The sequence below is a fragment of the Pezoporus occidentalis genome, unplaced genomic scaffold (assembly GCF_034315485.1).
Source record: "Pezoporus occidentalis ecotype Australia unplaced genomic scaffold, CSIRO_AGI_Poc_V1 ctg343, whole genome shotgun sequence".
Taxonomy (NCBI): domain Eukaryota; kingdom Metazoa; phylum Chordata; class Aves; order Psittaciformes; family Psittacidae; genus Pezoporus; species Pezoporus occidentalis.
In genome coordinates this window covers 488,248-510,827 of record NW_026915408.1, presented here as the reverse complement: position 1 = coordinate 510,827, position 22,580 = coordinate 488,248, and the positions used below count along the sequence as shown (strand labels likewise).

The following is a 22,580-nucleotide window of genomic DNA, read 5'->3' as shown; positions in this document are numbered from 1 at the left end:
ACCAATAGGAACGCTCGTCTTGCCGTCGTCTGGCGCACGCACGGTGGTGATGTAATCGCGCGCCGGAAGAAGGAGGGCCGGCTCCGGGCGGCGGGAGGATTTGGCGGTAGTGGCGGAGCGCGGCTGGGAGCGCAGCACCATGAGCGTGGGGCTGAGCGAGGGCGCCATCGCGGTGAGGGCTGCGCTGGGGCGGCGATGGGGCGGGCTCGGGGCTGGGATGGGTGAGGGCTTGTGGGGGCAAGCCTGGCCCTGGGGAGAACGGGCCCGGCCCGGTCCTGAGGGAAGAAACCAGGCCCGGAGCGGGGCCTTGCCCTGGGAGGCAGCGTGGGATATGGCCGGGGTCGGCAGTTCCCGTGTCTTTGGTGGTTCCAGTGCGTTGCCCCCTCAGCTGTGGGTCTGGAGCGCTCCTGGCACCTTTCTGAGGGTCTCCTTTTCTCTTCTCCAGGCCATAATGCAGGGGGAGAACGTCTCCAAGCCGGTACTACAAGTCATAGTGAGTACGCTCCGTTGTCTCGTCCGGTCCTTTAGTGAGTGTGGGTGCTTCCTTGTAGGCTTCTGGGTGCAGCCAGGCTTCCTTGTTGAGGAGCTAAGCAAGGCTGATGTAATTTTGTTTTGCATGGCTATGCTTTTGATAACAGTGCTTAAAAACCCAAAGCTAAACTGAGTAAAAGGTCACTTGTTAATCCCGTCATGGTTTTGAAGGGTTTCTGAATAAATAAGCATTAATAATCTGTTTTTTCCCCAAAGAATACACGGGCTATTGCAACAGGAAATGGGCCACCACGTTACCGAGTGCTGATGAGCGATGGGGTGAACACACTGTCCTGTAAGTATGACAGGGTAATGCTAAGGGCACTAAAGATCCTGGTCTAATGGCTAGGTGCAAAGTGAAATGAGAATTGGAGGAGAATGTGGCTTCTATGGGAACCACACACTCTGAAGCATGCAGCTGCATTTTAGCATTTAGACATTCTGAGACTTTCTCTGTGAATTTTAGGCTCACAAAAAAGAAGAATGAAAATACAGAAGTCTGTGTGTATTTTTGTAACCCTTTTAAGGCAATTTAGCTTAATATTTCTCTGACTTCATTGGCTGTTTTAGCTATTACTGCACCCTAAAGTTTGGGAAAATAAATGCAATGTAGCTGATGCTTGGTTTTGGTATCTTGTCAGTGGTTACACTGTTTTCTGTGTGTTAACTAACTGAGCAAGTTATAGATCTAATGCAATACTAGGCTGGCTGGAAAAGTTATAGCCAGCCATGGCAGCCCCTTTTTAAAGCTGGAATTTGTTAATTGTTTGATGTTTTCCTTCTGTTTCTGCAGCATTCATGTTGGCCACGCAGCTGAACTCTCTGGTGGAAGAGGAACGCTTATCAGCACAATGTGTTTGCCAGGTTAACAGGTTCATTGTCAACAGCCTGAGAGATGGAAGGTATGTATGTTTCTTTTGAGCCCAGTCCTACAGAAAGGCAGCTGCACTTTCTGTAAATGCTGAATGCTTTTGATTGGGATTATCAAATGATGATGAAAGTACTAAGGTGCAGGAGGGACCGTGCACAGCGCAAGCAATAGCAGAAATAGTGTGGCTGCAGTGGGTTCAGAATATGTCTAGTACAGTGGTTTAGTAATGTAAAGTTCAGTTGGAATACTCTGAATTCTACATAGTTTTATTAAAATTCACTTAAAATTATCTGCTGTGGAAAAGAAACTGAAGATTTCTTCTTACCTAAATGGTGTGGAATCTGGTCTTTCTTTTAGGAAAATTTAAGGGAAGGGAGGTAGGATACTGCAAAACAAGAAGGGATCTGAGTGGCGTGATTAAAGGGAGACTATAATAGAATCCCAGACTGGTTTGGGTTGGAAGGGACCTTAAAGCTCATCTAGTTCTGACCCCCTGCCACGGGCAGGGACGCCTTCCACTAGAGCAGGTTGCTCCAAGGCCCATCCAACCTGACCCTAGACTATGTATGTGTCTAGGAGAATATGGACTGAATTCATATTTGGGGGAGGCCTAAGTAGACAGAGCTTTTGTCTTCCAGATTCCTCATCCAAAGAACCAGTCCCTAATGGTTGGTTCTCTTATCTGCTGCAAAGGGTATTCAGAGTGTGATAGACTTGCAGAGAGAAGTCTTTATTGCTGTCTATTCTGTGTTTGTAGGAGAGTGGTTATACTGATGGATTTAAATGTTCTGAAAACTGCTGATAAGGTTGGTGGGACTATTGGCAACCCAGTGCCGTATAATGAAGGTGAGTGTCCTCTGTAAACAAATACCTTTCTGAACAGACTGTTATGGTAGCTTTCAACTGGCTATTTCACTTTAAAAGCAGCAGTCAGACATGTGCAGCTTTCTTATGCCTGCAACAGATGTCCAGATCTTGAAATCCTTTCCATATGTATAACACAAAATGGGTTTTGTCCATACTTTAAGAAACTCTTCACCATGGCTGAAGATGCAGTCTCTACATGGTATTGAGAAGTATCTATACCCTATGATAACATTGACAGGCTTTTATTCCATGTTAATGGTCTCTCCCTAGAGTTCCAGTAAGTATGCAGCAGCTATTCTATGTCTCCTCATAATGAGTAATCAAATAGATCATAATTTCTTCTGTCGGGAAAGAAAACAGGAGGAGGAAGATGTAATAATGATCTATGAAAGTATAAGACGACGTGGAGGGGATGAATAAAGAATGATGAATCTCTCTTTCTTTTCTGCATTCATTTGATGCTCTTGAGTTCTTCTATTGTCAGGTAGCGGTTTTAAAACAAAGGCTGTACCACATCCCCTAAACCACAGAGTTAAATTATGGGACTTGCTGAGGTAGCTGCCGAAGGTTGGCACAGGTTCAAAAAGCAATTAGACATGAAAGAAAAATCCATTAAAGGCTGTTAAACATAACAATACATCCTTTGCATGAATGTTGGGTTCAGGAAGCACTAAAACTTAGATTGCTCGAAGTACATAGAGGAGAGGATGGCATGAAAACAGGGCCAGCATACAGACCAGACTTCCCTAAGCACCTATTCCTACCCTGCCACCTGGAAAACCATGGTACCCTGGGTGCTGCCATGAATCTTTTGGGTTTATTATATTGCATAAGTAACTGTGGTGTTCATTTTCATGTGCTGAGCTCACACTTCTTAGGCAAGCATTTGTTTGAATTGATATGTATATATATATCTTCCCTTCCCCTGAGATGCATTCAGAAGTAGGTTCTGTTCTTCAAATTCTAGTCTTTAAAGAAGAGAGGATAATAAGCACTCAGAGAATATGTTTGAACAGCTCTGTCATTGATGTATTTACAGATAATTGCTGAAATTTAATAGCAAATTGCTTTTCTTGATCCCACCCCAGTGGAAGTGAACTAATATCTTTTTATTACTTAGGGACCACGCATCAGTGGCAAAAATTGTCTGTAGGATATTTTGGACAGACAGCAGTGGTAGGTACACTGCTATTCTGGTTAAAAAGCTCCTTTACTAATAGAGGTAGATATTAGACTTAGTTGTGAAGGCAGAGACATCTTTCTTTATTAACTTTTCTTTTTTCCTAGGGAATTAAAGGGGCGTTTGTTAAATGAGCCTAAAAGAATCCTTTGTTCCTTTGATAGTTACTTAGCTAATTGCTGTTTAAAAAATGTGTTGACATCTCAGATTTTATGGTTTAATCCCACAGTTGCTGTAGAGACCAAGATATTCAGAATAGCTGTGGAGCAGACTGTTTTGTGCCTTTCTCCCATTTCCCTTGCTTGTGTGGTACAAGAGCTTGTGAACTATAGTGTTTTTCAGTTATATTGTTGCTTAGAAACGCCTGAGAATGTGCTATGTTGCAGAACTGAGCTGAAAATATACCTTTAAGACTGTAAATTTTGGTAAAATTACCATGACTTTGATCAAAGTTGTGTTCTTTGTGTGGGTTTACAAAAGTACGCAGCGATGACATTTTCAAATCAACACTTTTGGAGATGCTACGGGTCTGTGAGCATTGTAAGTGTGGTGTTGCAGTAGGTAGTTAAGAGATGCTGGATTTGAAGTGTTGTGCATTTCATTTTAGCTAACTTTATTCTGCTGATCTCATCCTGTTTTATTTGATACTAAGGTTTCATCTACAGAGGACAGTAATAGTTTAGTTGAAGTGTGCTTAACATGCTTCTGCTCTACAGGGCTGCCTGATTTTGTCATGGAGGCCTTGGTAAAATGGCAGAGGTATATTTCAAGTTGCAGATTCTTTAAGTTCCTGTGTATACCGAGAGATTGTGTTTCTGAGAAACACTCAGCTAAAGCACAATGAGTCTCTAAAAGCACTTTGTGGTTTTCATGGAGAAAAGTTCAGGTATTCTAAAAATCCCACTTTTGGTCTCACTTGAAGTACAGATGTCAAGTTGCTAGATCTAGGATTAAGGAATAGTCTTTCCTTGACTGTAATACCCCAGTAGGACCCAGGGAATGAGAAGCTGGCTTTTGGCCACTTTCCACTTGAGCAGTAGGTGGTTAATCTGCCTAACAAGGAAACTGGAGACACAATCTTCTTAATACATATCATAAGAAAAGAAACCCTTTTCAGGCAGCATTTCATAATAGTATTGAAAATGAAGACTGAGCAGGTTTTCTTCTTGTTGAAAACTAGATGGTAATGTTATTACTGTCATTAATCTCATTCAAATTACTCTGGTGCTGGACTTCCTTCTTACTATGACAATTACTTGCTACTTATGTTGAACTTCTGTCATTAATCTTTCAATGTTGAAGTGTTTGTGTACTTACACATTCACTTGAACTCTCTTCTTGCCCTTCCCACCATTGTGTTTTGCTGTACATGCTTTCAAAGTGTGTTTTCTTTCCTCCTTTCCCCCCCTCCATCCTGCTGCTCAGTTCTGGGACTGGTTTTCTGTCACCATGGCTCTGTAGCAGTACCTGCTGGCAACAAATTATTGGAAGCAGAGGATGATTGTTCTACAGCTATTAAATAAGAGTGGGCTGTGTTCCTGGCTTTAGCTGAAGGTCTTGGGTTTGACTAACACGGGATGTAGAGCAGAAATGTCATTAGGTATTTCAAGTGTTTTCAGCTTCTGGTAATAAAAACTAGCAGTGGAAACCAGGCAGAGGAGTGAGTTTTCTGAGCACCTTGAGTGATCTGTAGGCCACCAGCCACCAAAAATCATAGTTTGAGTCCTTAAACTCTACAAGTGAGAAAACTGGAGAGATATTTCTGCTACTTCTGTATTTGAACACATGCAGAAATGTGTTAATATATTCTTAATCTGTTGAGAAACACCAGCTATGGGTAGGCAGCCCTCGAAATGTGAATGTGTGTTTCGTAACACGCAAAGGTTCTAATGTATGTAGTGGTCTTTGGTTTAGTTTTTGGTGTTTGGTTTATTTTTAAACCCTAGGGGGAAAAACATTTGGAACAAAAGTAGCAAGGAAATCTCTTGCTGTTTCATAGGCACATCCCTCTTCTTCAGTATCCTTCCCCTGACCAGGCATTTTACTTTCAGTGTGTTTTGTTGGGTTTTTCCCTTTCTTCTCTCCTTACACAAGATGGGTTTAGGGTGATGAGCACTGACCCTACCTGGGTCCTCCCCGTACCTGAGGCAGCTGAGGAGGGTGAAATCTGGTTCCTCCATCTAGTGGATTCTGCAGTAAATACACATTGCTCTTTGACGTCACTGTTGCCAGGGAGATTGCTGTCACCAGCTCACCGATGTGACTCTACTGCGGCAACTTAGAGGAGCAGACTGGGTTTAGTGCAAGGACCTTGTTCTGGATTGTATATAAGCAGAGGGTTGCCTCTGTAGACTGTCCAACGTCAAGTGATGCTGCATCAGGGTGTCTCTGTGTTGCTCCTCCTTCCTTCTGTGCCATCCTTTCTTGCCCTTCTGTATGGGATTCTATGGTTTTGCTCTTTGTGTTGCTTATGGCTTAGTCTTGACCTTCTTCATCCACTTTTCTCTGACCATCTTCCTCGCATCCCAAAGCAGGGAGGTTTTGCCTGCTCAGGCCTAGGACTTCCTGCAAACCAACGGCTGAAGCATCACTTGCCTCCAAAGAGATGGGAAAATGTTGGCTATTTTCTCATCTGGAGGCAAAATAGGATAGGACAAGTATTCTGTAAAGGAATTTAAATTTTTGAACGGTAGATTAGTCTTCTAATATACTATTTCTCTAGGTAAGTCACTGTGCTCTTTCTTGTGTAATTTATCATCAGGATAAGGCAAGTGAAAGTCATGGAATCTGAAAAATTGAACAATATGTACTTACTATGCCATCACTTTTCTCCCTGTGCAATAGACTGCTGCGTCCCAAGAGGGACCCTGGTGAATGCTGAAATGACGACTCCATCACACCCACGTTAAATATCTTCATATTTTGGAAATAAAATATAGCAGGTGTTTTCTTTGTCTTGTGTTAGCTTCAGGTTTGACTTTCCCCAGTGGGTTTTGACCATTTCTGAGTTTCAAGAGGGAATTCTCCTACAGGTTTTTTTTTTTCTTAGCTCTTAGGTAGTAACAGAAACTACCTGTCAGAGCAGTGGAAGCCTATCACCACTGAGAAGTTGTCAAGATTACTTCAGTGCCGTCCTTTTAAATAAGTGTCAACCCTGAGTTCTTTCAAAGTAGAAAGCAGTCGCTTGAGGAAAGAGGTCTGACTGAAATTTCTCCATGGTAATATGGCTCAACAGAGAGCTTGCTGCTGCTGGGTCTAGAACACCTGAATTTTAGCATGTGTTCTGTGTTTTAAATGAACTTTTCTTCATGCCAGTCTTATTTCCTACCAAGGTTTAAAGGTAGTTTTAATTACTGTGCTCCCTGCTGTACTCTGTGGTCTCTCTTTTTGATTACAGGGCAAGGGCAGCAGCGTTCCTCAGCTCCAGCGGCAAACACAGCACCCGGCAAACCACAGCAACCAAATGGCAATTTCTCAGTGGCAGGTAAGAATAATCCTGGGCAGGGATTCTGCTTTTCATTTCTGTGGTGCAAAACTGTAGTTTAAATTAGGAAAAGAATGTTTCTGTGATGGTGTTGCACAAGAAACACTTCATTAACCACTAACCCATAGCTTGACAAGATGAATTCTCTCAAGAGGCTGTTGTACACTTGGATTTAATAATAAATTCTTAAAAACAGGGGGAAAATCTGTTCCACTTCCTTCTTCTTTCCCAAGGGGGGAAAAAGGGGGAAAACTGATGGCACAGTATAAACCGAACATCTCGCCTGATGGAATTCTGCCTTCTTGAAACAGTGCTCTATGGACACCCAAGCAGGCTGCAGTGTAGAGCTGGCCAACAGACGTGTTATGCTTAGACCAAACAATTTAGGTGGTACAGGACTGACGTTATTTGATAGTGTATCTATAAATGCAGGGGGGTTTGATCAAGGCTCTAATGAGATGCTGAAAAAGGCTGTCAATTTAAATGTCAGCTTGTAGACGTTTTTTAAAGCAGGAAAGATGTCAGTCCTAGCTCTTGGTGCTGCTTTAACTTGTCTGTATTCTTTATCCATGTGTTTAAGAAGTAGTTTAAATAGTAAAATTCTGACACTTGCTTCTTGCAGCAGAAAACAAGCTCTTCCTTCCTGTACTTAAAGCTGATTGTAAGAGTTTTATGCTTATACATTGACAAGAATGAGTTTAGAATTAGCAGTATTGCTTTGTGTCAGGAAATTATTTGATTATTTGATAGTGGAGTACTATTCCTTAGTTATTCCCTTAAAATAGTTCTGAAGTTTGATGTGCCATATTTTAGGTGATTTACTACTAGCTAGCTGTTTCCCTCTTAAACATGGTTTAAGTGATTGACTCTGGACACATCCCCACTTCCAATGTAAGCGCTTTAAAGGTCTGAGAGTGTCTAGGAAATGCTTGTGACCAAGAGTAGAAATGATTCCATGAACTTTTAACCATGCTGTGGTGTCCATGTGAATGGAGCTTTAGGTGCCTCCCCAGTGTTAAGTCTTCTGCGGGGCTTCCCATAGCTTGGAGGGAGTAGTTCTGCTTCACCTTGCACTATGAGTTGGTTTTCACCTGGCTTTTGCCTGCGAGGCTGAAATTCTTTGTGCTCTGCTGTGGTTTTTGAAAGGTCCTGCTGCTCCAAAGTACCACCCTCCCTCAAACCAGTTTGGTAAAGCAAGTGCTCCCAGCACCATGAAGACACCAGGAGGATCACAGGCCAAAGTTGTGCCGATTGCCGGCCTGAATCCGTACCAATCCAAGTGAGTTGTTGTGGTGTGCCAAGTATTACTCAGTGTCACAGGCCTGAAGGAACAATAGCTTCTTTCTGCTTTCTCATGTATGACTCTCTGTCAAATTGTTTTTGGAGTTCTTTTGACTTCATTGGTTAACTTTAAACAAATGAAACCAACAATAAGAGCAAAACCACCCAGAGAAACAAACAAAAAAAATCCCTTCACAACTGTATGGGCTTTGGTTTGGGTTTTGTTCCTTGTTTGGTGGGGGGTTTGGTGCTGTTTTGAGGGGGGGATTAATTTCATCAACGCTCTGACAATCTAAGGTTTGCCTCTGCATTGTCTTGGTGAAGTTCCCCTGCTGAGCATGATAGGTTCTTAATATTTTAGTTGAAAATCAATTGACTTCTCTTCCTTTTTTTTTTTTCCTCCTAAAGCAACCTTTTTGGTAACTTAATGACAAAACAGCTCAGTAAGCTATTCACTTCGGCTACTGTTCTGTTGAAAAGCATGAGGATGTAATTATGTCGTGAATGACATTTTTAAGTTATGCAAACTGATTTGATTACCCGAGTTAAATGTGAATCCTATAATTGAGCTCTTGAGTTCTAGCATGGCTTTTCAGAACAGGCAAACTGCTGTCTGAGAAATGTACCCTGGAAGAGTCAAAGATTTGAGACCTGCTTCTGTGCAGAGGGATTGTTTGCCATTATTATCATATGAGATGCTTTATGGCTGGCTTTGTTGCTTTCTCTACAGCTTTCTACCTTTAGTGGTTTAGGCCATTAAAATGGAAAGCAGCCGAGGAGCAGGTAAGAGTTGCTGAGGTGCAGTGGGAAGATTCTGGCTTTTTAAAAGTGACATTCCAGTTCTAAAGGTTTGTCAATTCAGTCTGTTCTTAATATAAGAAACAATACACAGAACACTGATTTCTTGCATGATTTCAGGTGGACCATCTGCGCTCGTGTTACCCAAAAAGGCCAGATCCGCACATGGAGCAACTCCCGTGGGGAAGGGAAGCTCTTTTCTATAGAGCTAGTTGATGAAAGCGTAAGTGTCACATGTTGAGGAAAAGATAATGTATGCCAGATGCTGATGAGCCCTGCATAAAAACAGACTAGGGGAAATAAAGTGTATTGTAGGAAATGGTGCTTTTTATTACAACTGAAGCTTGTGTTTCTGTATTCATTAATTGAGCATCAATGACCCGGTTTTACCCAGAATCGAGTCTTAAATGTCTGGTGTTACTGATTATTTTTCATCAAACTCTATCGTCTGTGAGTGAATTTTTGCAGCTTCAAGATATAGTTGTTTATGGAAACTGACAGCCTGATATTGAGGTTTGTGGTGGGTTTCCTGTGGATTGAGACCGAGGTTTCATCCTTGCTTAGATCCACCTTACAAAACAAGGAGTGAGAGGAGCACTGCCTCAGAGTTATTATAAGCTTTCATTTCCATGAGGAAATCAGAGTGCAAATTATTGTAATACTAGGAAATTTCATCTGTGGTTTGTTTGGGGAATGGTATCTGGTTAATCTAACTAAACTTGCAGTTTGTCAACCCTCTTACCAAATTACAGCCTCCTGTCACGAAAACAAACAAGATTCTGCTAGATTATGTTTAGTATAAAATGCAAGGTTAATAATGTAACATGGTGCCATCAGCTATTTGTTTTCTCTGCATACTGTCTCTATTCAGATGTAAAAAAAAAACCCAACCCAATATTTATATCCAGCAATTTTATAATTGTTATTAATTCTTACTGAAAGACTCGACATATCATGTGTGAGTGGGAGACAGCACAATATACTGTGGGCTAACTTGTGGAGCTGTGGGATCTATCTGAATTTTCTCTTTGCATGTAATGGCAATCAATGCCAGGTTTATGAGTACCTCTTCAGAGGTTTATATATATATGTCGCCCTGACGCATTTCATTCTGAAGCTCAAGATAATACTAATGAGACCTGAAAATGAGATTTGATGGTCAGGTGTAGAACAGGTTGTTTCATCTATAACTACAAATGTGAGGAGAATGTTGTTTGTTTCTCGCATGCCTAGAGCTAGCCTGGCAGACCACATTGTGTCTTGTAGAACTGATGCCACTTAACATTGCAAAGATTTCGTTTTAGTTTGTTTTCATGCTGAATTTCAAGCTCTGACCAGCTCTCCTGTTTTCCTGCAGGGTGAGATTAGAGCTACTGCATTCAATGATCAAGCAGACAAGTTCTTTCCGCTCATTGAATTGAACAAGGTATGGTAGCATTGTGCTTTCACAGAGTGACATGAGCTAGAAAAGAGAGGATTTTTAAAGGTGAACACAATCTATTTTCTGTCTCTGACTTCTGATAATATCCCCTGTTTCATTGCTTTCTCCTGTAGGTATATTATTTTACCAAAGGCAATTTGAAGACTGCTAACAAGCAATATACAGCTGTTAAGAATGACTATGAGATTACATTCACTAATGAGACTTCAGTTGTGCCCTGTGATGATGCCCAGCATCTTCCATCTGTTCAGTTTGAGTTTGTATCCATCTCTGACTTGGAGAACACACCCAAAGACTCAATTGTTGGTCAGTCTAAGTAGCAAAATGGCAAGCTTTAAAGCTTTGAAGTTTTACTTGTGTGTCCTGAATGCTGGGGAGGTAGTGAGCATACAGTGCTTCTAGTGGCGCGATCTCTTAAGTAGCCAGTGGTGGTTGCCATTAAAAATACCTTGTGCAGCATTCCTGTTAGGATGCCTTTGCCCTCTTCTGCCAACAATATATAATAGCTTTCCTTCAAACTCGTGCTTCAAACAAGGGCCAGTAACTGATACTTGTTTATTGTACTACTATTACTGTTTTGCACAGAAAAGGGCTGAGAGAAAAATGTCCTTGCTCAGCACGTGTGCGTTTCATACCTTCTGTGGTCTTGCTTTCTTTCACTATCTAATTATCTCTGTAGTGATGCTGGCATGATTCGTTGCATCCAAGTCCAAGTTGCATGACTGTTTTGGCTTGCTTTGTGAAGTATTGGAGGTTTGTTTTTCTGTCATTGGTTGGGCAGAGTACTCCGGAAAATCAGAGGCTGGGGTGGGGGCGAGGGTTCTCAGGTTTCTCAGGCACAAGATGCATGTGATTCAGAGGCTTTCAGCTAGCAGTATTAAAGGTAGATCTGTAATATTAAAAAACAGGATATATTTAAGGGGTGCAAAGAGGATGGTGCAGTCTCTTACTCACCCAAACATGCAGACTTAAGTTTAAATTGCACATCACAGTCATGGGGCTACAGTGAAGGCACCAGCCAGTTGCTTTACAGTTGTGTTACAGTCACTTTGATACCTCTTTCCTGAGAGACTTGTGTTTAAACAGCGAGAGTGAGTATTACAGGATCAGGGCTGAAATCCTTTGGCAGAATGTGATGGGAAGAGATAGTACAATGCCTTGATCTCGCTAATGTGCTGAGGCTTGCATTCATGAATATCTTAATGAATTCATCAACAAAATTAAAGCACTGAAGAGTTCTGTAGTGGAGCATTCCTACCATAATATGCTTAATTTCCATATCAGATTTGATTTGAACAGGGAGCTAGGATACAAGGTAGAAATCTGACAGTAGGTTTGAATTCTTTTCTTGTGATCTTGTGTTCCCCAATTGTGACCCTTGAGTAACTCTAACTCAATTGTAACTGTTTTTCAGATGTAATTGGAATTTGTAAGAGCTATGAAGATGTCACTAAAATTACAGTGAAATCTAACAATAGGGAGGTATCAAAGAGGAACGTGTATCTGATGGATACATCAGGGAAGCTGGTGACAGCTACGCTATGGGGAAACGAGGTATGTTCAGTCTTACCTGTTCTTAAGCAAAGGTCTCTTTGTGTAGGGTGAGGAAACGAATGTGCTGTTGTCATCCAAGATGGACATAGCACTGAGACGGAGTCCTGGGTGCTTAAGGATCAGGGCAGAGAGAAGGTGAAAGACTGTCTGGTTTCATTCAGGTGTGATGTTCTTAACCTTTCTCTGACAAACTGCTGACGTGATCTGACTAATGTGTTCTGAACAACTGCAGACATTATGTCTCAAACCAAAAGACTTAAGATTACAGGTTTCTGGCTTAGGAGAGGATATGAGTTGCAGTTTGATTATGGAAAAGCCTGGTGGCTACAGTGGTCTCATTTGAGATGAATTTTATTCATAGGGTGGGATACACGTTACCATGCATAAATTACTGCTTAACGAAGGGGTTGAGAAGCTGTATCTCAGACTAGTTTAAAGCATCAGAGCCTTAGAATTTCAAGTTTGAGTAGTTGCAGTAAACATGCTGCTTTGTCCTGTTAACAGGCTACTTTGTTTTCCACTGGTGTTGTAGATACTCAGGGATTTATGTTCCAGTCTATAAAATGGGAGTGATCCTGCCAGCTTGACAGTGATGCTTTATGGCTAAATGATCAAGTGCACTGATACTGGAGATAGCTAAACACTGTTAACCATCTGCTGATACAACTGAAGTAAACTGAAGTTCACTATCGCCAAGTTTTGAGGCTGAGCAAGGTTGTTAAAGGAGAAGCTACTGGTGATCAATTCCTGTCGTAACTCTTCCAACAGAGATCAGGGTCTGCATTTTACACAGTCATTGCCCTAAATGCTGAGATGTGTTTTGTGTTTTCTGCATCTCATGGATACATTGAATGCTACTGCTAACTCCAGCTTGTTCGTAATCTTTAAGCACATGACCCTCCCCTTGCTTACTAAGTGATGTGGGGGTCCAGAAAATCTATACCTTTCAAAACCTCTCTCATGCCAAGAGGTTCTTTGTTAGTGTCAGACTCCTCGGATAACGAACTGATGGCAATTGAACAGCATTAAAGCTGCTATATGAGATTAAAAACAGAAAATGGAAAGTCAGGAGAAAGCGTTTGGTCAGCACACCTGCACTTCTGCTGTTTCAGTTGTAGCAGAATAGACATGACTGGCTCAGTCAAGCCAAGTGAGTGGTTTCATCTCCTGAAGGGTCTAATCTGACCAAATAATTCCTCCTTTTTGGAGAAACCTCCATTCCCATAACCCATTCCCTTTCTAAAATCCTCCTAATGGAGGGGACCAGTCCCTTTTTTCCCCACCTGGCAGTGTGACTTAAGGATCTCTGGTTCCCCAGGAAATGGTAGGATTGCAGCTTTATTTGTTAGCTGCTTTAAACTCCCAGTGATAGCTTATCTTCGAAATACAGCAAGATAGTTTGATTCACATTTGATCTCTTGTCGTGCTCTGTGAGTTATGACCACAAGTTCAGTACCTTCACTGTAGCACACTACTAATGTGTTCTGTTTTTTCACACATGCAGGCTGAACTGTTTGATGGTTCTAGACAACCTGTGATAGCCATCAAAGGAGCCAGAGTCTCTGATTTTGGTGGTAGAAGCCTGTCTGTAACGTCCTCGAGTACAGTTGTCATCAACCCTGATACCCCAGAGGCTTTTAAGCTCCGAGGATGGTATGACTGTGTTTATGTTGCTATAAACCTATTAGCATGCTGTGGAGTATTTGTTTTACTGTTTTTCTCTATCAGAGCAGCCTGTATAGTCCTGAAGAAAGGTAGCAAAGGAGATGGGTTCCAAGGTTATAGACACTTCTCTTCCTTGAAAGCACTGGAGCCTGAAAGGCTGTCTTCAATTCAGAAGCTTGTAATTCCATGACAGACCTTGCAAAATCGAAATGGGAGTAGTGCATGCTAACCCAAAGCCTTGGAAGGCAGCATGAAATCAGACTTGACCAGCTCCACTTTCTGAGGCATGATCTGAGAGAACACTATTTTATTCTCAGGCTTGTCTCACGGTGTGGAATCTGATACATGCTCTGTATGGACTGGAGGAGCTATGTTCCCTTCTTCCAGTGTGTGTTCCTTATTAGATATTTTTCAGGTAGCAAACTAACTTTTTTATTGCTGTCAGGAAAACAGTGATTTCTAGCTTCTGCTGTAGGTAGTTGCTAAATTGTCTGCTATAGCTGCTAATATGATGGCATGTGGCATGTGTACAAGTAGTGTTGAGTGCTGACAGCATCAGATTCGTGAAGCCTGGGTTTTCAGGCTTTAGTTATATCACCCAAACATGGATAAAATACAGTGGCATCCTCTATTTGCCATTGGGCTGTGGCTCTCCCTTAGTTATTGAAGGTAAGCTTGATTGTGGGGTTTAGCTATTACTGTCACACTTGAAGTTAATTTCTGTGAGTCTCATTGGTGCATTACTGGGATCACAGAAGAAGCCCACCGCAGCAGGACGGCAGCACAACCTGTGGCTGCAAAGCTGTCCTTTCTTTGACAGAGAAAGCATAACCTTTTCAGTGCTCTTTGCTTTTCCTTTCGAAGCTACTGGGAAGATAATGGTAGCCTGTAATTTAATTTTAATTACGGGAATATCTTGATGCCCTTAAATCTTGTTATCTGGCCTCCTTAAGGAGCGTGCAGTGCGTGGCTTGACCACTAGCTGGCAAACAAATTGCAGTTACATAGAACAAAGCCCGTTCTCCTTTTGTGGGTCTGTAAAATACAGCGCTAATTAAGTCAGACTATTAACTTACTCCGAAATGCTATTTTTGTTTGCAATAGACACAAATTATTGTAATAGTTTCCTTTGCAATCATTGATAAAAAAAAGAAGTCCCTCGTGTATTAAGTCCATGGAACTAAATGTGAGCTTTCGATAAGTGTGTATGGTCTGCTATCTGAAAACAGAAGTGCATCTCTGTGCCTCCAGGTTCGACTCGGAGGGGCAGCTTCTGGAAGGTACTTCAATCTCTGATGTGAGGGGTGGGCCAGCACCTGGAGCAAATACCAACTGGAAGACTTTGTATGAAGCCAAAGCTGAGAACTTGGGCCAAGGAGATAAGGTAAAGCATGACCACTGAGTGCAAGCCTTGTGGCTTGGGGAGAAAATAAAAGGCTAGACTTCAATAAGCAGAATGCCTGTGTGAGGTAGTCCAGTTGTTGAGCAGTATGGGCTTATTCTCTCAGAATTTATGCTAAGAAATATACTTTTTCTGCTTCAAATAAATTCAGGCTTGTTGCTGCTGTTGCAACATGATATTATGTTTGCAAGAGAATTCTCAGCCTTGTATAAGTGGAGGAAGGAGGAGTTTGCCCCAAAGATGGTCATATAAATAGCACAAAGTGTTCTAGGAGAAACAGGGTACATTAGGAGGAAGTGGTTTTCAAGGGTGCACGCTTGGTCAATAGAAAAGCTAGGAATAAAACTAGGTCTCTGGCATTCCAGACCAGTAACTTCTAGGCTTATGCTGCTTTCTGACTGATTTTTTTTAATTCTTTTTCCCCAAAAGCTTAAATGCTAATCTGTTTGGGATATGCAAGAACTTCTTCATCAGGGATTGTAGTGATAGGACAAGGGGTGGTGGATTTGAACTTAAACAGGGGAAGTTCAGGTTGGATATAAGGAAGAAGTTCTTTACTGTGAGGGTGGTGAGGTGCTGGCACAGGTTGCCCAAAGAAGTGGTAAATGCTCCGTCCCTGGCAGTGTTCAAGGCCAGGTTGGACAGAGCCTTGGATGACATGGTGAGGGATCCCTGCGCGTGGCAGGGGGTTGGAACTGGGTGATGTTAAGGTCCTTTCCAACTCTAAGGAGATTCTAAGGAAAAAAAAACTTACCTGTAATTCAGCTCTTTTCTGTGCTTTAAGCAACCTCTGTTTATCTGCTGAAAGATTTGAGCGTGGCCTTAAGCCATTAGGATGATTATTTTAGTATGGTGAGTGGGTATTTTGTTCTGCAGGCTATAGTTTAATCAAATGCTTATCTGTAATACTACACAGGAGCCTTTCTGGCTTTTGTATTGACTCCCAAAAGCAGCATAGGAAAGCAGAGAATCTTAATCCTGTGACAAAGTGGAGATTTGAACAGACACAATGGCGAAGCAAATATGCTTTATCTAAAGAAAAACCAGCAATTGGAGTTCCCTGCGATGGAAACACAAAAATCATCTTGCTGTAGGGGCTTTAGTTAACATAATGGAAGCCTGACAATTATTGCAACAGAGGGCTTGATTTCCAGTTTCCCAATAATCCGGAGCTCTTAAGCTTTCTAATCCTAAATATCCCAAGTATGGGGTGCCTTGCTTTGTAGTTAATTCAGAACTGGAAGACACTGGGTATTTTGAGGCTAATTTGCACACTCACTCTCCTAGGCGGATTATTTTAGCTGTGTGGGCACGGTCGTACATCTGCGCAAGGAGAACTGTATGTACCAGGCATGTCCCTCTCAGGATTGCAATAAGAAAGTGGTAGACCAGCAAAACGGACTGTATCGTTGTGAAAAGTGTGACAATGAGTTTCCCAACTTCAAGTACCGCATGATGCTCCTGGTGAGTAAATGGATTAAAGGGAAGAGTGTGTTTCTTGCCCCTTTTCCTTGTGCAGTCCAAACAAATCTTCCCAGGGAATAAGGTGTTGGAGTATTGGGATGCCAGTGGGTTCGAGGGTAGGGTATTGAAGTGGCTTGTGTGCTGTACCTGAGTGAGGGATGTTTCATTGAGCTGATGAGCAGTTTGTTTTGCTAGTACTCCAATTAAAAGCTTTTTGCTTTGCCAAAAAGTTGATGCTAGCTCAGTTGCTTCTGGTTTCCAAGTGTACTATGCAGTGCAGAGTACAGATGGCCTACGCCTCTTCAGTAGTGAAGATAAACTGAAGTAAATGGCATTTCTGGAGAGCAGTAATTGCACTTTTACAGCTGCTACCTATATTTAGTACATTCTTTTTTTTTTTGGTAGGTATTGTTCTGTCTCATATTTTAATGGAACTTGCTTCAGGAGGTTGTCTAGGGATCATTATTGTGATGCCCTCTTATACCAGAAGCATTGAACCTTGTTCTGGTTTACATTAGAAGTTAGAGTTGTATCTGCTTCTCAGAAGTGCTGTGCCAGGTGGGCATGCAGAGAGAAGGGAACTATCCCTGCAGCCTCACTAAAACACAGACTGCTTTGGAACAGTTTCTAGTGGATAATTTCTAGGAATGCAGAACTACTTGACATAGCAAAATTATTCTTGTTAGAATATAAAGGGGAGGGCACAGAGCAGTGTGTCTCTTATTTTCCCATTCCTGATCCTCAAAGCAGCCAGGAAATGCATGTTAAGCTAGTACTTGATCTTTTTACTGCTCTGTCTTGTCCTTGAATAGTTTTGATAGTTTCCTCATAACGTAGTATTACATGTCTTAAGTACTCAGATATGTACAAAGTAAAAGCAGTTTGTAGTATCACCGGTGTCCCCCTTGGAAGTGGCTGTTCTGGGCTACTTGTTCTTGCTCACAGCTCATCTGTGACAGCAGAGCAGAGCTGAATATCCCATTAGTATGTACCGTTGTGATGTTGTTGGCCTTTTCGTGTGACACAATGTACTGTCAATATTAACTTGAGTTGTTACTGTGACATTCTATGGAGCTTTTAGAAAAGAAGGTGTAAAGTCAGTGCCTTCCACCCTCAGTGATGGAAAGCGGCTACAGTACACAGGGCTGTCATAGTTACTGGAAATCTAGAACTCTCTATAGCAGTGAAATAAATTTCTCTTCTGTACTGTCCTCCTCGAGGAATAGGCAAGTGGGTGAAATAATCTTTTGGGTTTGGTTGGTTTTTAGGTGACCATTGCAGACTGTCTGGAGTATCAGTGGGTGACTTGTTTCCAAGAGGCAGCAGAATTCATCCTTGGACAAAATGCAGCTTTCCTGGGAGAACTGAAGGAAAAGGTCAGTCAGTAAGCTTCTTTTTAGTGAATCTCTGGAAGTTGAACTGTGCTCACTCATCCTGCTCTTGGCTGCTCACACATTTCTTGCTTTGATCCTCCTGGTAAGGAAATGTTCTTGTCATATTGACTTTGAGAGACACTGGCACAGGGTGCCCAGAAAAGCTGTGGCTGCCCCATCCCTGGCAGTGTTCAAGACCAGTCCCCCAAGATGGGGCTTGGAGCAAGCTGCTCTAGTGGCAGGTGTCCCTGCCCATGGCAGGGGGTTGGAACTGAATGAGCTGTAAAGTCCCTTCCATCCCAAACCAGTCTGTGGTTCTATGATACAATTCTATGTACACCAGTGCTGATTCATCAGCGAGCATGAGCTCATCCTTGTGTCTGCACATACAGCACTCCGAAGTCAGCAGGGGTGGCAAAGGCAGTGGATTATGTTGGTGCAGTTGCTGTGGAAATTAACAGCATTATTAAAGAGTGCCATATGAAAGGGGTGTCCTACCTCATTTGGCAAGAGTTTGATGTTGCCTATTCTCTGGGTGATAGGCCAGCTCAGGGCCTGCCACCCTGGGAGTGTTCTCCAGATGTTGGGCTTCAGTATCTTTTACAGATTCACAAATCACTGCTCCTCCCTAATCCATGGTTCTTGGCAGGGACTTGTTTACTCTCCTCAGGATTATTTTCCATGGGCCATCTGCCTGGAGACCAGAGATTTGCTTGGTTTCCCCCATAGTTTGCTCCCACAGGCAGTCTGTCTACCTCCGAGTTCTTTTGGCTTTGAGAAATGAGATCAGCCTGTCCTTATCACCTGGGACCTTGAGGGACAACTGAGTCCTACAGCCTTTAGAGGGCTGACAGCTTTAACACATGTCAAACTCCAATAGAAAGGACAGTCTGTGTTATCATTGTACCTAGACTGGAAGCATCTGCAAAAGAATTGGTTTAGCCCTGAACATTAGCAACATTATCCCTAATGTGTTCCAAAAAATTGTTTACAAAACCAGAAAGTTCCAGAACACTTTGTATGTATCTTTGTAAGTAGGCAGGAAGCTTTTTGATCTAATACATTTTAGCCCACTGCTGAAGGCTCTTCTCCCTGAAATACCACTAGAAACTTGGTGGGTCATGTGAAAACGACGACTTCTAAAATAGGTCATTGGCAGAGATGCTCAAGTGATCTTTCCTTGACAGATTAAAACAGTTCTTAAGGTTGTAAATCATTAAACAGTAACATACAGTATATTTTTCCCTTTGTCACTGTGTGCTTCTCTGCTGCATTTTCCTTTCTTGCAGCCTAAATCTTTTCCTGATTTTTTTTTTTTTTTTTTTTTTTTTTGTAGTTGTCTGCTATATAAAATCTGAGTGCTTTCATTTTGGTTTTTAAATGATGATATAGAAAGCAGAATAAGTCTTGAATTGCATATGAGCGTTGATGTACTCCCAGGCTGGATCACACTGGGGCTTCATAGATACACCAGTTGTTGGTTAACCCATTGCTTGGCTGAGGGAGGGAACCGAAGCAGGGAGGGGTTGTTGAGGCTGTTGTCCTCCTTGTCCTGAGACTCTGGTATAGACCTCATTGCTCCTGCAAAGCAGGGCTCGTTGTCCAGTAATACATATACAAGAATGGGGTTTAGACACTCCTGCACCTGGCTGCCTAAGGTAAGTGGTACAAAGCTTACAGCTCTGGGATGCTCAGGTTTTGTGATATTATGAAGGCTGGACACCTCTGTTCTGAAGGAAGCTGTATTGCTCTGGCATTCTAATTAGATGCGCTTGTGCTTCTGCATTTCCATTCTCAGACATTCTTAACTAGTCAATATTTTCTTACTTTGCTCCTGCTGAATCTCTGCTAGAGTTCAAACAAAATTTCTTAGTCCCCTTTAATGCTGAAGAAAACTGGGTGGGGAAGGAGAAACAGCAGATCCTATGTAACACTGCAAACATGTAATGTCTTTTGAAGAGCTGCCTAATGGAAATGGCTGAGGGTAGAAAATGGAACATAATATGGAATGAGCTCTTGAGCGGGAATGCTTTGTGTTCCAGGAGAAATTGGTTTTGATTTGACACTTTTATGAGCCTTTAAAAATGGTGCTTGATGCCTTTTCAGTGAGCTTTTCTTAGTGGTTTTTCTCTGAAGACATGATGCAGTACCCTGTGAAGTTGGTGGGAGTCTTTCCACTGCTCACAGTGTATATTGAGTCCACACACAGGCAGTGACCATGCTAAGCATAGATATGCATGGAGGGTTTTTCATCTGCTTCTCCACTGTGCTTGTTACCAGAGGAGGTAATGTAGGGTAGCAGTGACTGGTATGCTAACGGCATTTTCCACTCACTAATGGTTAGCATCGTTTGTGGCAGAGCTGGAAACAGAAGCCAAATGCTTTATTAAGGGAGTTTTCTTATCCTCTAATCCATACAATGGTCAGAAGAAGGGGTTTTTAATATTCAGGAAGGATATGCCTGAATTCTGCAGGCTGTGAAACTGGCTACTCCTGTTCACCTTCATTTGTTGTGTTTTTCTAAACCTTCAGAGTACCACTGTGTAGTGTAAAATAGTGCTGTGTGCATTTAAAAACAGCAGATGTAGCACTTGGAATGGGAGCAAAAGTGAGGTGGGTTCAGCTCCAGATCAGATGCTCTATCTGCTGCTGGAGTGACTGATGAAGTCAAGTGCATCTGGTAGATAGGTACATTAATAATTACTCGCCTGTATCATTGTGGGGCTGCAGAATTGTTGGGGAATGTCAGCAAAGGTTTTTTACAACTAATTTTTACCAAAATAAACTTTTTTTTCTCTACGGTCTCCACAACTTGTCTGCTTCTCTTGTCCTGTTTTGACAAATTGTCTGTTATAAATGGTGATGTTTGGTGTTCATATGGTAGTTAGAAGCAGCTTATGTTATAAATATGAGTTTTCTAATGGTTATAAAAGCACGTTTGGAACATGCATCCACTCTTTTTTTTTTATAGAACGTTCTCTTAAATAGGTCCGTGTCAGCATATGAAGGATAGATAGAGCCTTGATGGAGAAGCAGAGAAACAGAATGCCTAATGAGACAATTAATGAGGAAATAATTAACTCCATCAGTGTTTGTGGTCACAGCAGAGCATCAGAATGGGCCAGTTGAGCACCATGAGAGAATCTCATGTGGGTTTATTATGTTGTCATTCTGTACACTTGGTTGCAGGTTTGGTGCAACTGTGAGTAGTTTTGCTTAGGGAGCTAAAAAGCCTTCACCTTGAACTCTTAACTTTTTCTTTAAAACTTAAAGTTATGGTTTTGGCATCTAAACTGTGATGGAAGATTCAGCTCTGCCTCCATGATCCAGTTAGTTCCACTCTTTTGCCAACCTCAGTAAAAGAGGAGCTGTTCTGAAAGTTCATGGCCCTGTCGGAAGCCTGGAGTGGCTGCAGCTGATAACTGCCTTTGTCCTTCCCACAGAACGAGCAGGCCTTTGAAGAAGTGTTCCAGAATGCAAACTTCAACACGTATGAGTTCAGGATCCGAGTGAAACTGGAGACTTACAATGTAAGTAACACCCCCCCCCTCCACCAGAGGCAAATAATGCAGCACGTGGCTCTTGTAGGTTGACTTGTCTTTGTTGGAGGTGGCTTCCTCCTCTTCGTGGGGAGAAGTTTCCAAAGATACTTGCTCACAGTAAATACTGTCAGTCTTGAGCGCTGAAGGAGGGCTCCACTGTCACCAACACTGCTCCCAGTCAGGTTCATCAAACCTGGCTTGTTTTCATTCAAAACAAGGTGGGAGCTCAGGGAGTCATGTTTGTACTCCCAGCTAACCCTGGTACCAAGAGCAATATGTGACTGGGACAGAAGGAGGTTAGAACCAGACGCGTGGAGTGCTCAGAGTTCTTTTCCATGCCATATTTCTCTTTCACAGGATGAATCTCGTATCAAAGCTACAGCAGTGGATGTCAAACCTGTGAACTACAGAGACTACTGCAAGAGACTGATCGCCAGCATCAGGAGAAATGCTCAGCTATGGTGAGGAGGCTGGTGCTGAGTGAAGCTAGGGCTTCCAGGAAAAGCTCAGTAGATGATATTACACCAACTTTTTCCCCACTCTGTGTGTGACAATTTGGCATTAGTTACACCGTGCATGGTAGTGCCGTGTAGTGGGTTAAGTGATATGCACTTGGTAGGTCAGAGTGCACTCTTAATGGCCATGATCCTGTAGCCTGTTGTGATCTGTTAAGCTGTGACAGCTCTGAAGAGGAATCTCTAGACAGATTGCCAGGGTCTTTAGACAAACCATTCAGAACGTCTGAAGTAACTGCTCTCTTACAATATGTAAAGCTGAATGATCTAACCGTTGTCTTCTTTGCAAGAAAGTAGTGGCAACCTTGACACTTCGACTTGTTCAGCAGAGGGCAGGAGGAAGATTGTGATACAACTCTCAGATCTGGACGAAGGAGAACAGGTCTATTAGTGTGAGCTAGTTCCTTTCCATAGAATTCAAAGGCTTTCTCTTTCCACAGGTACCCATGCATTTGTTAATGCTTGGAATGGCAATATGGTAGAATTATTAATCAAAGACATATCTCTTGTATCTGAAGAATATCCTTCCTTCAGGGTTTAATAGGCTGAGTCAGATGGGTCTGATATTAATCAAAATTGTCTCTTCTGAGGAAGGCAGATAAGCATTGACTC

The 22,580-nt window shown here is 42.2% G+C and overlaps 1 protein-coding gene across 1 annotated transcript; it reads left to right on the top strand.

The window, feature by feature from the left end:
- The first annotated feature begins 34 nt into the window (after positions 1-34).
- Positions 35-22,055, top strand: RPA1 (replication protein A1). Its single transcript, XM_062629925.1, has 17 exons — positions 35-172; positions 446-493; positions 748-826; positions 1,325-1,433; positions 2,160-2,248; positions 6,847-6,933; positions 8,080-8,212; positions 9,133-9,235; positions 10,370-10,438; positions 10,567-10,759; positions 11,868-12,007; positions 13,512-13,660; positions 14,924-15,056; positions 16,362-16,538; positions 17,807-17,914; positions 21,355-21,441; positions 21,811-22,055. Exons 1-17 carry the CDS (start codon positions 140-142, stop codon positions 21,916-21,918), a joined length of 1,845 nt encoding a protein of 614 aa, XP_062485909.1. The 5' UTR covers positions 35-139; the 3' UTR covers positions 21,919-22,055.
- Positions 22,056-22,580: the final 525 nt, after the last annotated feature.